The 15,864-nt window shown below is 40.3% G+C and overlaps 1 protein-coding gene and 1 pseudogene across 1 annotated transcript; both read right to left on the reverse strand.

The window, feature by feature from the left end:
* Positions 1-30: 30 nt before the first annotated feature.
* Positions 31-4,056, reverse strand: LOC131332657 (cytochrome P450 76C2-like). Its single transcript, XM_058366954.1, has 2 exons — positions 3,594-4,056; positions 31-776 (listed from the first exon to the last, which is right to left on the reverse strand). Exons 1-2 carry the CDS (start codon positions 3,963-3,965, stop codon positions 150-152), a joined length of 999 nt encoding a protein of 332 aa, XP_058222937.1. The 5' UTR covers positions 3,966-4,056; the 3' UTR covers positions 31-149.
* Positions 4,057-7,167: 3,111 nt separating this feature from the next.
* Positions 7,168-10,570, reverse strand: LOC131331890 (cytochrome P450 76C2-like; annotated as a pseudogene).
* Positions 10,571-15,864: the final 5,294 nt, after the last annotated feature.

Raw genomic sequence — 15,864 nt, forward strand, 5'->3', positions numbered from 1 at the left:
TGAGAAAACACACGGAAAGTAAACAAATTAGAAAAGGAAGTAACTTATTAAGATACAATACGAGTGTTTTACAATATCGAATATATGCATTACCAAACAGCAGAGTATATTAAACAAATTCACATGAAAGAAGAAGCATGCTTTCTGCATTATGCATAAAGCTTCAAGCTAGATAACCTTTGCGTAGGGATGGCAATCAGAGGTTTGCTTTTCTTCATAATAATCCCAAACTTCTCAGAAAGATCAATCTCTTCACCCTCCGGCACTTTCCAATTGAATGAATGTAAAAGTGAAGCCAACATATACATAACCATTTTCTCAGCCAGTGGAATTCCAGCACAAATTCTCCTCCCTGATCCAAACGGAAGAAACTTAAAATTGTTTCCATTGTAGTCCCATTCACTAGTATCACTCAAGAATCTCTCAGGCTTAAACTCGGACGGATCATCCCAACCCTCAGGATCCCTATGAATCGCCCAAACGTTCAAAACCACTCGGGTATCCTTTGGTATAGTGTATCCACCGACTATGGACGATTGGTTTGGACGCTTTGGGACTAAGAGAGGGAGGGCGGGGTGTAGTCTGAATGTTTCCTTTAAAATGGCATCCAAGTAGTGTAATTTGGGCATGTGGTACCCTTCGACGCCGTTGTCCAGTCCTACAATGTCTGCTAATTCTTCTTGGACTTTTTTCATTTCCTCTGGTTTATGTAGGAGCTCTGCCATCACCCACTCCACCATGGTTGCTGTAGTGTCCGTTCCGCCTATCACAATGTCCTGTTGTAAACATTTGGAATCGAGGGAAGGTTAAAGTTCACGGACCGAGTGCTTCGCTGTAAGTTGAATGAATAAATTGCACATCAAGTTAGCTAATAGTCTTAGTCAACATTGGAAGGAGGTTGAGACCAATTATGGTGTGCTTGCCATCTAGTGGGTATTAGGCTAAACCACCGGGGTGGTAGCCTAGTGGCAAATGGCTCACCCCCATAGGGTTTGGATTCAGGGGTAGAAGGTTCGAGTGGTGCGGACGCCGCACGTTATCCCTTGAAATCTTGCTAGCCCGACTATGACCTATTGGCACTCAGTAGATTGGTAGAAACATATAGGTGATTGGTCTCTCACAGGACTCCATGCAGGTTTGGAGGTTTTATGGTTGCGCCTTAAGGAGGTTCGCCGCCTCCTCCCCCCTTGTTGCTGAGAAATAAAAAACCATCTAGGTTGTATGGATATGTAAATTAAATGGCAACAATTATTATGTCAAACTAGAGTATTTCTTCGTCAGACTTGTTAGCGAATCATGGATTTGTGGAGGAAATAAAATAGGTAACAAAAAAAAGTTACTATCACAGTAAGAATCATCTCCAAAGGAAAGCCATTTTGGGAGCCAAAGCCATATTTTGGCTTCAAGACCAAAATTCTCTCCCCCAATGGGAGGCCCAAAATTCTCTCCTCCAATGGAAGCCCAAAATTCTCTTCTCCAATGGGAAGCCATTTTGGGAGCCAAAAAATGGCATGGCAATTTCTTTGGCAAAATCTGGCCATGTAAATGGCCTAGGCCATTTTTTTTTGCAAGGGTGGTAATCTAATGACATGTAATAGCAATCCAATGGCTATTACATGTGACTGTGATCTATTGGTTGCAAGTGGTAGCAGCCAAATAATGGCTTTAGCATTATTGGAGCTAGAGGTGTCAAATGGGCCGTGCCGGCATAGCACGACACGGGCACGGCACAGGCACGGGGTAGCACGACACGTCACAGGCACGGTATTGGCCTGACACGGCACGATTGTAGTGGGCCTGGGGCACGGCACGGGCACGGAAGTGGGCGGCACAGCACGGGCACGACACGAAAGTTGGCCTGGCACGGCACGGCACGACACGGTCGTAGACGGGCACGGGCACGAAAAGTGGACAGGAACGGCACGGTTCTAGCAAGGTACGGGCACGACATGGGTACGAAAGGGCACGGCACGAGACACGGGAAAAAAAATTAAATAAGCCAAATAGCTTTTTTTTTGAAAAATTTAAAAAAAATTAAACAATTTCTATTCGGTAAAAAATATTTGTTTACCTTTTTTTTAAAGGTAAACAACTAAGATATTTAATTTAAAAAAAAACAATTTATTAAAAAATCATGTTTTTAAAAAATTATTTTTTCACTTTTAAAAAACTATCAAATTTTATTCGGTGAAAATATTTGTTTTGTTTTTGTTAGTAAAATTAAATAGGCTTTGGATCTATGGTTTGCAAATTTAACATTACAATACTCCCTCCGTTCCTTTTTTTGTGTCCAGTATTTCATTTTGGGCTGTCCTTTAATAAGTGTCCATTTTGTAAAGTTAGGGGGGTAAAAGTTGGTGCATTGTCCATTTTGTCCCTAAAAGTATATTTTATTTTGAAAAGTTAGTGAATAAAAGTGTAATAATGATGGGTAAGTAGGGAAAGTGGAGGAAAAAGTTGATGTGAAAGGTGTAATGATGATGTTTTTTTAATAAGTTGGAGTTACGAAGCAGGACACTAAAAAAGGGACGGAGGGAGTACAAGATAACAAGTAAAATTAAAAAAACTTATCAAAATATTTATGGTGCAAGAGTAATTTAATATGAAAGGAAATGTGCAAAAGTCATATATTATTTACCCCAAATCTAACAAGAAATAAAAAAAAAAGTGTCAAACAAAAAAAAGAAAAAAAATACATAGTAGAAATAAGGGAAAAAAACATACTCCCTCCGTCCCTTTTTTAGAGTCCAGTATTCTATTTTGGGCTGTTCCTTAATAAATGTCCATTTTGTAAAGTTAGTGGGTAAAAGTTAGTGTATTGTCTATTTTGTCCCTAAAAGTAGATTCCATTTTGAAAAGTTAGTGAGTAAAAGTGTAATGATGACGGGTAAGTAGGGAAAGTGAAGGAAAAAGTTGATGTGAAAGGTATAATGATGATGTCTTTTTAATAAGTTGGAGTTACGAAGCAGGACATTTAAAAAAGGACGGAGGGAGTATAAATAAGGGTTAGCTGGACAGCCTGGACTAGGATAATAGGACCATTTGTAATATGTTATTTTTTAATTGTTAAATTTTACTTCATTAAGACCAAGAATTTCTTTTTAATTAGGGGTTGTAATATGTTATTTTTTTAATTGTTAAATTTTTTTGGCGTGCCATGGTATATGAAAATGCAACGTCCATTGTTATTTTTCTCCTTTCATTGTGAATTGTTCTCTCCTTTTTCTTTTCTGCAAGTTACATAGTGATTATGATATTCTAAGACCGAGTGTAGACTTTTTGCCTAACATAATTCTCGTGCACTAGCAGGAGCGTAAAACGGTAAAGCTTTTTTAAGAAAACACCTCAAACTATTCAAATGTGTGACAATAAGAATTGAAAGCGCAACTGCAGATTGATTGAGCCATTTACCAAACTCGCTTGTATACTAACCAAAAAGTAGTCTAAGATTTATTAAGTAGGAAGCTGGAAAAGCGAGGAAAAAGAGGGGACGTTCAAAGAAAAAAAAGGAAAAAGAAGGGGCAACCGAAGTTGAATAGCAACTTCGCTCTCTCTCTCTCTCTCTCTCTCTCTCAAACACACACACACACTCATCCCTGGTCGCGAACGACCTCTTTTGCTAGAGATGGTGAGTTTAACACGACGCACAGTTTTTTCCCGAGCCATAGCTTGTAGATTGGGCCGTATTGGTCAGCTAATTCGGCAAATTGATGGTGCAAGTTTGTGTCTAGAAAGGGGAGGTATCCGACTATTGGCAAGCCGCAGGGTCCAGGTGGCAATGGAGCTGTAATCTGGTTTCTTGACTTGTGAAATGTCCATAGGTAGAAGAATATGGATAGTAGTAAGATAATTGAGATTGTAAGAACTGCTCGAGCGAGCTCGTCTTTCTCGTTGATGACATCCCACCACCATGTCCATTGGTTGGAGATGGCGGATAAAAGCTTGTGTAAAACATCTGAAATCATTGTGAGAGAACTGAGAAACTGTGTTTTTTCAGGAAGCTAAGGACAATCAAATATACAACTTACTACAGTACTAGTTGAAAGGATTTTTTGTTTTGACAACGATAGTGAAAGGTTGAATGACAGCAAGTGGTCAAGGCAAGCCTCTTCATCCACTCATTTGGCTAAGAGCAAAAGGAAAGGATGAATTGGATTGTGTAAGAAAGTTCCAGGAAATAACAGGCAAATACAACGAACTTAAATGGGTAATGTAAGCGAAAGGTTGAAAATTGGAAATGAAGACAAATTGTAAAGCGCTTACCAGAATGATGACATATTATCTTGCCGTAGAATGGAGGAAGGAGAAGAGGGGTAAAAAACCCAATCATTCTGCAAATATCTAGAGATATTTTCTATCGACAATGAAGTAACAGATGAAGCAGTCTTTGCATTTACTTTTGATGATTCAGATGATTCCTCAAAATCAGGTGACTCTTCTGATGATCCTGACTCATTTCCCTATGAAGTCCAAACAATTGAGTTTTCCAACATCATGCTGGCACAACCTTTGTAAATTATTAGTCTGTAATAATGATAGTACATAAACTAGGCTTTGTAGACTAGGCTTATAAAGTCCATGATTGAATAGTGTTTTGTCAGATAATTGGCGTAGCACCAATTATATGTAGCACTATTCCTTATATCATGCATGACGCATTTGGTTGCCTCCTTACGCCTATAAAAGGAGAGCATCCCCTTTGTAATTAACTAAGTCAGTTGAAGTTAGTCAGTGTTTGCAATAATATTCCAGTCTCTCGTGTTCTTATAATTCCTTGTTGTGTTCTCTCTACGATCCTAACGTGCTCATACCAGCTGTCTCTTTTAGTAGTTCAGATGATCCAGAGTGACAATCACGTGCTCATACCAGCTGTCTCTTTTTTGTGGTGTAATATAAAGTGTAGTAGTGTTGTCCTCTTTTCCAGAGAGGGTGAATTTATTAGTACAGTGCTTGTAAATTATTAGTCTGTAATAATGATAGTACATAAACTAGGCTTTGTAGACTAGGCTTATAAAGTCCATGATTGAATAGTGTTTTGTCAGATAATTGGTGTAGCACTAATTATATGTAGCACTATTCCTTGATATCATGCATGACGCATCTGGTTGCCTCCTTACGCCTATAAAAGGAGAGCATCCCTGTAGCCAATACGTTAGATCCGCGTGGCTAGAAGCAAATTTTTGACAACTCTGGTGTCCGAGTCAGCTTACAAACCTGCCGCACCGCACGGTGCTGCTGTGCGGCATCCGAGCCGTCCATTCGGCAATTCGATAGTCTAAATCTCATCTCCACCATATAGAATCCGAGCCGTTTATTGCCGAGATGAAATTTGGACCATGGGATTGCCGAACGGGCGGCTCGGATGCTGCACAACATGATGCTGTGCGGTGGGTGCACAACACCATCCATGGTTCGTGTGTACCTTGACTAAATTTTGAAGGATCAATTCTAGCATCACTAACGGGACCTAGGTTAAAGTTGGGATGAATCTTGTCAAATTCGAACTCATAAGAATTTATAGCACATCAAATTTGAGACTTGGGAGGAAACAAATGCTTAAGGGTGGGTCTTGACCAGAGACAACTGAATGTGGAGATCATACCATTTTCTAGAGAAATCATACGATTTCTCGGCAGTTAGCTGAGAACTGCACGGTGCAGTTGGGTCCTTTTTGGCCACTTGCCTGACCTAGTTCAATAATTGGTTATGTTCATACTGTAGATCTTGCCAAAACATATGTGTAGAGTAAATCATCCTAATTGGAGACCGATTAGAATTTTAACAGAGAAAAAAAAACAAAATGATGTTCCGGAAATACTGGATCAGAACAACCAAGATTCAGTTTTGTTTTTTTATTCCGTTCGCATACTAATTGATATCCAATTAACATGATTTTAAATCACACATGCGTTTCGACGAGATATATAGAATTGACGGAACCAATCATTTGAATTAGGTTCGGCAAGTAGCCGGGAAAAGACCCACTTCACCAGGGTGCAATTCCTCAGAAAAATGCAAACTATTGAGAAGCCGCGTCCTTTTCGCACGGGTCTCAAAACCCAACCCCTTCTCTCTGCGCACGGTCTCTAATTAGTTTTCTCTTAAATTATTATTCTCATTTCTCAATCTATCTCTTCACATTCATTATCCCGAAAATCTCCCTCAAAACCCAAAACCAAACAAAGTTAAGTGAGGGAAGAGAAAAGAGTGCAGCTCAAGATAAAGGCTTTGTTTGGTTTCCATCTTTGGGTATTTTAGTTTTGATAATGAATTGAGAGAAAAATAGGGTAATTATTAGAAAGAAGGGTAATGAGTAGAGAGGAGAAATGAAAAAAATAATTGGAGAAATAGGGTAATGATTGAAGAGAAAAATAGGGTAATGATTAGAAAATAAAAACAAAACAAAGTTAAAATGAAAAACTAAAAAATCTGGGTACAGTTTTGTTCCTTTCGAGGTGTTGGGAAAACGTAGTTCTCGGACAACAGAGTTTGCAATAAAATGTTCAGAAAGTCCCAACAAAATGTGGTTCGCAATGGAGGACAATGACAATCCATGATTTTTTTCTTTTTCTTTTTTTGACTTTTTGACACTGTCATTTTGGTTTTCATCTAAAATCTCTGTTGAAATAGCCAAAGGCAAAATGCTTCTGTGTTTGAGTTTGTCTCATTGCATCTGTCCTTTCCCTCCTATTTCTTAATGTAAGGAATCAGAGGTACACCAATAAATAACATCAACAAACAAAATAATCAGTTTATGGTTCATTTAACTTCTTGGTTTCCCATAAGTTTGTTTAGCTGATTTTGATGGGGTTTATAGGAATTCAACTCATGTTGGGGGATTAGGGCTAATAAGCCTATGAAGCCTATAACTGCATATAGTTGTGGGTGATTTCAACATTTTGAAGTTGTGCTTTTCGTATTTATCTAGCTTGTATCCGCGAGTAATATATCTAGAAAATTCACCCTTGTAGTTGCTGTAGGCTTGGATTAATGCAGTTCGAGATGACTATGAATTGATCTTATAACAGCTGTAGTTGTTCGTAGGGGCCGTTTGATTTCTGTTCACTCGTTATTTGCAAGCAAGACATATAACTATTTTTCTGTGCGAGGCAGAAAATAAATAATGTTATCTGGCTCCTTGTCAAGGTCGGAGTCACACTTGGGAAGTAAAGTTCAAGCGCTTTGGCATTTTATTTACAATACTGAGTGTTTTACAATATAAAATATATGCATTACCAAACAGCAAAGGATATTAAACAACTTCACATGAAAGAAGAAGCATGCTTTCTGCATTATGCATAAAGCTTCAAGCTAGATAACCTTTGCGTCGGGATGGCGATCAGAGGTTTGCTTTTCTTCATAACAATCCCAAACTTATCAAAAAGATCAATCTCTTCACCCTCCGGCACTTTCCAATTGAATGAATGCAAAAGTGAAGCCAACACATACATCACCATTTTCTCAGCCAAGGGAAGCCCAGCACAAATTCTCCTCCCTGATCCAAACGGAAGAAACTGAAAATTGTTTCCATTGTAGTCCCATTTGCTAGCATCACTCAAGAATCTCTCAGGCTTAAACTCGGACGGATCATCCCAAGCCTTAGGATCCCTATGAATTGCCCAAATGTTCAAGAACACTCGGGTATCCTTTGGTATAGTGTATCCACCGACTATGGACGATTGGTTTGGACGCTTTGGGACTGCTAGAGGAAGGGCCGGGTGTAGTCTGAATGTTTCCTTTAAAATGGCGTCCAGGTAGTGTAATTTGGGCATGTGGGACTCTTCGACAACGTTGTCCAGTCCTACAATGTCTGCTAATTCTTCTTGGACTTTTTTCATTACCTTTGGTTTATGTAAGAGCTCCGCCATCACCCACTCCACCGTGGTTGCTGTAGTGTCCGTTCCGCCCACCACAATGTCCTGTTGTAAACATTTGGAATCGAGGGAAGGTTAAAGTTCATGGACCGAGTATTTTAGTATTAACTTGAATGAAGAAATTGCACGTCCAAGATTAGCAAATAGTCTTAGTCAACACTGGAAGAAGGTTGAGACCAATTATGGTGTGCTTGCCATCTAGTGGGTATTAGCCTAAACCACCGGGGTGGTAGCCTAGTTGCAAACGGCTCTCCCTCATAGGGTTTGGATTCAGGGGTTGAAGTTTCGTGCTGACGACACCCCTTGTCCCTTGAAACCTTGCTAGACCGACTATGACCTATTGGCACTTGGTAGAGTGGTAGAAACTTATAGGCGATTGGTCACTTCCCGTAGGTTTTGAGTTTGTATGGTCACTCCCAAAGGAGGTTTGCCCCTTCTCCGCCCTTGTTGATTCCCGTAGGTTTTGAGTTTGTATGGTCACTCCCAAAGGAGGTTTGCCCCTTCTCCGCCCTTGTTGATTAGAAAATAGAAAACCATCTAGTGGGGTATGGATATGAAAATTAAATCGCAACAACCATTAGCGTGTTTGGGATAGCTATAGATACAAATTTTAGATTTTATCTTCAGATTCTGCTACAGATTTTAGATTCCTGAATTTGTTAAGAGTTGAGAAACCTGTTTGTTGAAGCTGTGAGATTATGAGTATTTCATTTATTTTTAGAGAATTTGTGTTGTATAATCCCAAAAGCTACCTGAAACCATCTTTGGAATTCTGAAATTTTTCTTTCCTTTTTCAGGTTTTCAGAATCTCTTGATTCTAAAAATTAGTTTAAACATTCGAAACTGATTTTTGAAAGCGAGAATCTAAACATCACTCAAAATAAATTTTCCTCTAATACCCACTATGTCAAACTAGAGTATTTCTTCGTCAGACTGGTTAGCGATCAAGAATATGTGGAGGGAAGGAAATAGGTAACAAAAAAGTTGACACAGTAAGAGCATTTCCAAAGGAGAGCTATTTTGGGAGCCAAAAATTGGCATGGCAATTTCTTTGGCCAAATTTGGCCATTTCTTGCAAGGGTTGTGATTATCCAATGGCTGTTATATGTGAGTGTGATCTAACGGTTGCAACCGGTAGCAACCAAATAAGGCATTTAGTATCATTAGAGCACTTTTGCCAAATTTTGACAAATAACAAGATAGCAAGTCAAAAAATGATGATGGCTCTTAAAAATGGCCAGAGCCACTGTAGATGATATATATCGACGGAGTAATAGGTATCTCCACCTGTTTCGTTTCCCGCATGATCCAAAAGAAGCCGCAATGACTCTAAGGAACAATTTTATGGCAGAAAACATCTTGATGAGACCGATTAAGGACATTTTTGTAGCAACTTACTACAGCTGAAAGCTTATAATCTCTAAGTGGAAGCTGAAATTGTCAATCTCCTTGCTTCTAAATAATCAATTTTTCCCAGGTTATTAGTAATATTTTAAGGGAAAAAAACTTCTAGGAAGCTGTATCAAACCCCTGACTCCTGTGTGCAAAACGTTACAGGTAAAATAAAACTGAACTTTAATTGCTATACAAAAGTAAATAGTGAGGAAAAGTATTTACCAGCAACAGGGCCTTAATTTGTTGCAGAGTAATTGGTATTGCAGCATCTTCCCGCTCCTTGAGTTCCAACAGGATCTGAATAAAATCCTTCTTCCCGTTCCTCTTCATTCCATTCTTCTGGCCTCCCTCCCTCTCCCCTACTCATTCTTGTTCGCGACTCTAGTAGAGGATCAAAAATTCGATCAACCCCTTGCAACAGCCTCTTCATTTCCCTCTCCACTCCCTGCACATCAAACCTGGCAAGAATCGGGAAGAAATCAGACACGTTAGGCGTTTCAAATAGCTCGATGATTTTAAATATCACGGCTCGAAACTTGGTCCCAACACAATCGGCCCTCTGGCCATCAACCGTGCCTCCCCACAACATGCTCATCATCACGTTAAATTCCGTCAGAAATGTTATTTCGCTGATTTTGACGGCCGTGCCAATCTTGCTATTCAAGTCTTTGATGGTCTTTTTGACCTCGTCTCTTCGGAGACTGTAAGTATCCTCCAAGCTAGTGTTACTGCATCTCTTTGACAAACACTTTACGCATGGTGCGCCACTAAGGGCCGTATGGAGCCCAAACGATATCAAATCCTCCACAGGTGGCAGCTAATGCTGCGATAGGAGGGTTGCGGTTGGCGAAAACCATGTCCAGGTCGCGAACGACCTCTTTTGCTAGAGACGGCGAGCTTACCACGACGCACATTTTTTTCCCGAACCATAGCTTGTAGATTGGGCCGTATTGGTTGGCTAATTCCGCGAATTGATGGTGCAAGTTTGTGCCTAGAAAGGGGAGGTATCCGACTATAGGCAAGCCGCAGGGTCCAGGTGGCAATGGAGCTGAAATCTGGTTTCTTGACTTGAGAAATGTCCATAGGTAGAAGAACATGGATAGTAACACAATGGAGATGGTAAGAACTGCTCGAGCGAGCTCATCTTTCTCGTTGATGACATCCCACCACCATGTCCATTGGTTGGAGATGGTGGATAAAAGCTTGTGTAAAATATCTGAAATCATTGTGAGAGAACTGAGAAACTCTGTTTTTTCAGGAAGCTAAGGACCAGCATATATACAACTACTTGAATGGAAATGATACCTAGTTGAAAGGATATTTTGTTTTGACAACGATAGTGAAAGGTTGAATGATTGCAAGTGATAAGGCAAAAGCCTCTATCTAGAAGGGATTGCCAAGGATTAGAAAGCACTTAGGGTGCGTTTGGTTGGATGGAATGGAATGTGAATAAGAATGAAATAGAATTGGAGGAATTGAGAATGGAATAATCATTCCCATTCTCATGTTTGGTTGGGCTTAGGAATAGTCATTCTCATCTCCAATGGAATAGTGTGTCAATAGCAATTTTTGGAGTAACAATAGTAATTTTTGGAGTGGCAATAGCATTTTTTAGAGTGGCAATAGTAATTTTTGGAGTGGCAATAGTAATTTTTGTGTGGCAATAGTAAATGTTGGAGTGACATTAGTAATTTTGGTATAACCAAGAAATGGAATAACAATTCTTTAGTTTTTTTGGATGGAATGACAATTTCTTTACTAAGGTGAATAGTGATTCCATTTGGAATCATCATTCCATTATTCAATGGTGAACTAAACATTAGAATAAGTAAGTCATTGGAATGACTATTCCATTCCAACCTTGATTCCATCCAACCAAACATACCCTTACTGTGAATATAATGTTGTTTGGGTTCCTTTTGTAATATTATTTTAGGTTAAGGGTAGTTTAGTCATTATCATTTTAGGGCTTTTTCCTTGTATTTATCTAGTTCTCTTTCTTGTAAACTATAGTAGTCATATTTGAAATGTTTCATGGTATTAAAGCCCGAACTGGGCTAATCGTATCTTCCCACCAGTAGAACTCCAATTGCATCTTCTCCTCTCTCTTCTCTCTTCTCTGGGTTGCACACTCTCTTCTCCGGTTGATACTGTACTGCATCGGCGACCAGTGACCTCCTACACAACCAGATGACCAACGAAGATCATTTTCTGACATTCGGCAACTCCTATTTGCACTCTGTTTTGCTGGGGCTCTTGCTCTGCACACGAAATCCCTCTCTCTTGAATGTTCAGGTATTTCGAACCCAGATTTATGTTTTTCTTTCGGCACCGATTGAGGAAGCTAGATCACTTTCGTACCTTGTTCTATAGTTTTAAGCACTGGTTGAGAGATTTCTATCACTTTCGAGCCCTAGTTTACAGTTTCTGCACTATTCTGTACTTGAATCTACTAGGTTACCACATTTGAGATCTATACTCAAACCTACTGCATTCGAATCTGTCTGGGTTAACACCTTTGAGCTTTCAGTATTGTTCTGTTTCTGCACTGTCTGGTCGTGTTCTAGTGCTCATTATGTCAGAAGATAAAGTAATTAATGTTCAGTTGAATGGTGGCAATTATTCGTATTGGGTAAGTGTGATGAAGAATTTTATTGTCAATAAGGAAGTGTGGGGTCATGTGACAGGCCTTATTGTGAAATCTCCACCTGTGAATGTGAAAGATGATGATCCTACTTATGTGGCAAAACATGCAGAGTATGTCAAAAACTTTGGCAAATGGGAAGTTGAAAATGCACGAATTCTTACATGGTTTCATAATTCTTCCGAACCTAGCATCGGAATGAACTTTTCAAGGTATGAGACTGCCAATGAAGTTTGGGACTACTTAAAAAGGATGTATCTTGAGTCCAACTTTGCAAAACAATATGAACTTGAAGGCTCCATTCGACGGGTTATGCAGGGAGATAAATCCATTCAGGAATTCTACAATGAAATGACTCAATATTGGGATCAATTGATGCTAATGGAACCCGTAGAATTGCAGTCTCTTGATTTCTAAGTAGCATACCATGAGAAACAGTGTCTCGTACAGTTTCTCATGGCCCTCCGTGATCAATTTGAGCCTCTTTGAGGGGCCATCCTTCATCGTTCTCCCCAACCTACAGTTGATGGTGCCGTTCATCAGCTCATAGCTGAGGAAACTAGGTTCAAGGTTGGGTCTGCTGCAGCTCCCTCTCAGTCTATATTTGTTGCGCCATCGGTTCAGCCTACATATATGCCACCTCTCTTGCCTACACCGTCTTCTCATTTGATTCAGGTTACAGGCAAGCCTAAACCTCGTGTTGCTTTGGATGAATGTAGCTTTTGTCTAAAAAAATGGCACTAGAAGCATGCATGTCCAAAATTGTTACAGATGACAGGTAGCACTCCTCGTTTGAAGCCCACCTCCTTCAGGCCCACACAACAGCATTCTCGGCCCACACAGCAGTATGTTCATCCTCCGGCTGCTTTCGTAGCTCCTGCAACTGATAGTATTCCACAGTATCCCTCTTTTGAGCAGTATCAAGAGTATCGTGTGTTTTTTGCCGCCACCCAAGGAGGCCATTCTCAAGCTTCTGCTATGACCACTACTCCGTTAGGTTTGCATGGTTCCTATACCGCAGGTATCCTACCTACCACATGGATTTTTGATTCTGATGCTCCCAACATATGACTCCCACTTTGTCATTATTAAGCCATTGTATCTCTCCTGCTTCTCCCATTAGTATTTCCATTGCAAATGGCTCTCCTATGCATGTCGTCTCTATAGGTTCTATTGTCCCGTCTCCATCTTCCTCCCCGTCTATACCAAATGTGTTCTATGTTCCTCATTTATCTCTTAGTTAATGTCAATTGTCTGATTCTGGCTTTGATGTCTTGTTCTCTTCTTCTCGTTGTGTTGTGCAGGATCAGATGTCGAAGAAGCAGATTGGGCATAGAGTTGGCGATCTATATGTTTTGGAGACTTTGCATGATCCTATTGAGTCTACTACCACTGTTATGTCATCATTTTGTTTAAATCAGGATTCTTCCCCCTTTTATCTTTGGCACTCTCGCTTAGGGCATTTATCTAGTGAACGTTTGAAACTTTTACTTAAGTCTGGCTGTTTGGGAAACATTTCTACAAGTGATATCTCTGAATGCAGTGGTTGTAAGTTTGCCAAGATGTCTGCATTACCTTTTAATAGAAGTACTTCTGTTTCTACTTCTCCGTTTCAGTTTGTTCATACAGATTTGTGGGGTCCTTCCCTAATTACTACTAAAGATGGTTCTCGATATTATGTCTCCTTTATTGATGATTATAGTAGGTTTACATGGGTATATTTGTTGACACGCAAGTTAGATTTTTACCAAGTATATCGCAATTTTCATTTCATGGTTCAAACTCAGTTTTCAACAGAAATCAAAGTTCTTCGCTCTGACTTAGGCGGAGAATACTCTCTTGGTGAGTTCTCACAATTCTTAGCTTCTCTTGGCACCATTCATCAATCTTCTTGTACCGACACTCCCGCTCAAAATGGGCGTGCTGAGCATCGTCACCTTTTAAATATTGCACGGACTCTTATTCTTTTCTCTTCTGTGCCTGCTGCCTTTTGGGGCAAGGCTGTACTCACTGCAGCTTATCTTCTCGATTGGATGCCTACTTCGCTTCTCTCTGGTTCTTCCCCATATGAACGACTCTTTGGTCAGGTTCCTAACTATTCTCTTCTTCGTGTGTTTGGCTCCACTTGCTTTGTCCTTCTCCCTAAAAAGGACCGCACTAAACTTAGTGCTCGTAGTGTCTTATGTGTTTTCTTGGGGTATGGTATCCAACAAAAGGGTTACCATTGTTATGATCCCGTGACTCGAAAGTTGTACGTGTCTCGACATGTTACTTTTCTCGAACGTCTCTCTTTCTTCTCTCTCCCATTCAAACCCGTTAGTGTTGTCAAAGAGGATCTCGTGCATATTGATCCATTCCCCACGGATGTTCCTACAGATGAGTATGTTCGTACTCTTGAAGTGTCTGATATTCCTGTTGCCCCTCCTACTTCTTCTAGTTCCAACTGCATTCCTCATCTTCCCAAGCATTATGTCCGTCGCGGTCGTACGACTCCTTGTCCTCCCTCTGCTTCGGAAGACTCTGATCCACCAGAACGCCGGTATCCCTCTCGTGATCGTTGTTCATCGGTAAAACTTCTTGGCTTTACAAATACTTGTTTTTCCTCTTCTTATCACAATTTCTTATCTCTCATACATACACATTTTGAACCTCATTCTTACAAAGAAGCTAGTAATGATCCTAATTGGGTGACTGCCATGAATGACGAACTCACTGCTCTTGCTAATTCTCAGACTTGGGACTTGGTTCCTCTCCCGGCTAGTCAGAATCTCATTTGATGCAAATGGGTTTACAAAGTAAAGACTTATTTTGATGGTTCTTTGGAGCGGTACAAAGCCCGCTTAGTTGCCAAGGGGTTCTCTCGGGAATATGGTATTGATTACGAGGTGCTCCTATTGCAAAAATGACATCTCTTTTGATTTCTGTGGCTGCTACGCACCAATGGCCTCTTTTTCAGCTGTATGTTAAAAATGTCTTCCTCAATGGTCATCTATCTGAGGAAGTTTATATGCGTCCTCCTCTGGGTCTCCCTCATGCCACCGGCCTTGTTTGTCGCCTCTGTCGTGCTCTGTATGGGCTCAAACAGTCCCCTCGTACTTGGTATGCATGTTTTCATGATGTGGTTTTACAGATTGGTTTTCAGCTTAGCACTCATGAATCTGCTCTTTTTGTTCGTTGCACTTCTCGTGGTTTGGTTCTCATATTGCTTTATGTTGACGACATGATCATCACTGGGTCTGACTTTGCTGCTATTGATGAAGTGAAACATCACTTGTTTCACAAATTTGAGACAAAGGACTTGGGACATCTTCGGTATTTTCTTGGCATTGAGGTTGCCTCCTCTCCAAAAGGTTATCTCTTGACTCAGACTAAGTATGTGACTCACATTCTTCATCGTGCTCAACTTACTGATGACAAAAACGTTGATACTCCCATTGAGTTACATGCCAAGTTCTCTGATTCTAATGGGGTTCCTCTTGCTGATCCTACCAAGTATCGTGAGCTTGTTGGTTGTCTTGTTTATCTCACCGTCACTCGGCCGGATATTGCCTATGCTGTGCATATTGTTAGTCAGTTTGTTTGTGCCCCTCGGTCTACTCATTGGGCTGCCTTGCTTCATATCCTTCGTTATGTTCGTGGCACCATGTTTTAGTGTTTATTTCTCTCTTCCTCTTCTTCCAATTTGACTCTCCGGGCCTATGCCGATGCTGATTGGGCAGGTGATATCTCTGATTGAAAGTCCACCTCTGGCTTTTGTGTTTTCTTAGGTGATTCCCTCATTTTCTGGAAAAGCAAGAAGCAATCTATTATTGCTTGTTCCATTGCGGAAGCTGAGTATCGTGCCATGGCCCATGCCACCTCTGAAATTGTTTGGCTCCGCTGGCTTTTTTCGGATATGCGTGTCACTATCTCCTCTTCTACACCTCTCTTTTGTGACAATAAAAGTGCCAT

This window comes from Rhododendron vialii, chromosome 7a (genome assembly GCF_030253575.1).
Source record: "Rhododendron vialii isolate Sample 1 chromosome 7a, ASM3025357v1".
Classification (NCBI taxonomy): domain Eukaryota; kingdom Viridiplantae; phylum Streptophyta; class Magnoliopsida; order Ericales; family Ericaceae; genus Rhododendron; species Rhododendron vialii.

Bases quoted from the DNA above. Each gene is read 5' to 3' on its own strand.
- LOC131332657 (XM_058366954.1), bottom strand. From the start codon at position 3,965: ATGATTTCAGATGTTTTACACAAGCTTTTATCCGCCATCTCCAACCAA. The intron at 777-3,593 runs TGAGTGTGTGTG...TGTTTACAACAG, and splicing joins AGGTCGTTCGCGACCAGGGA to GACATTGTGATAGGCGGAAC.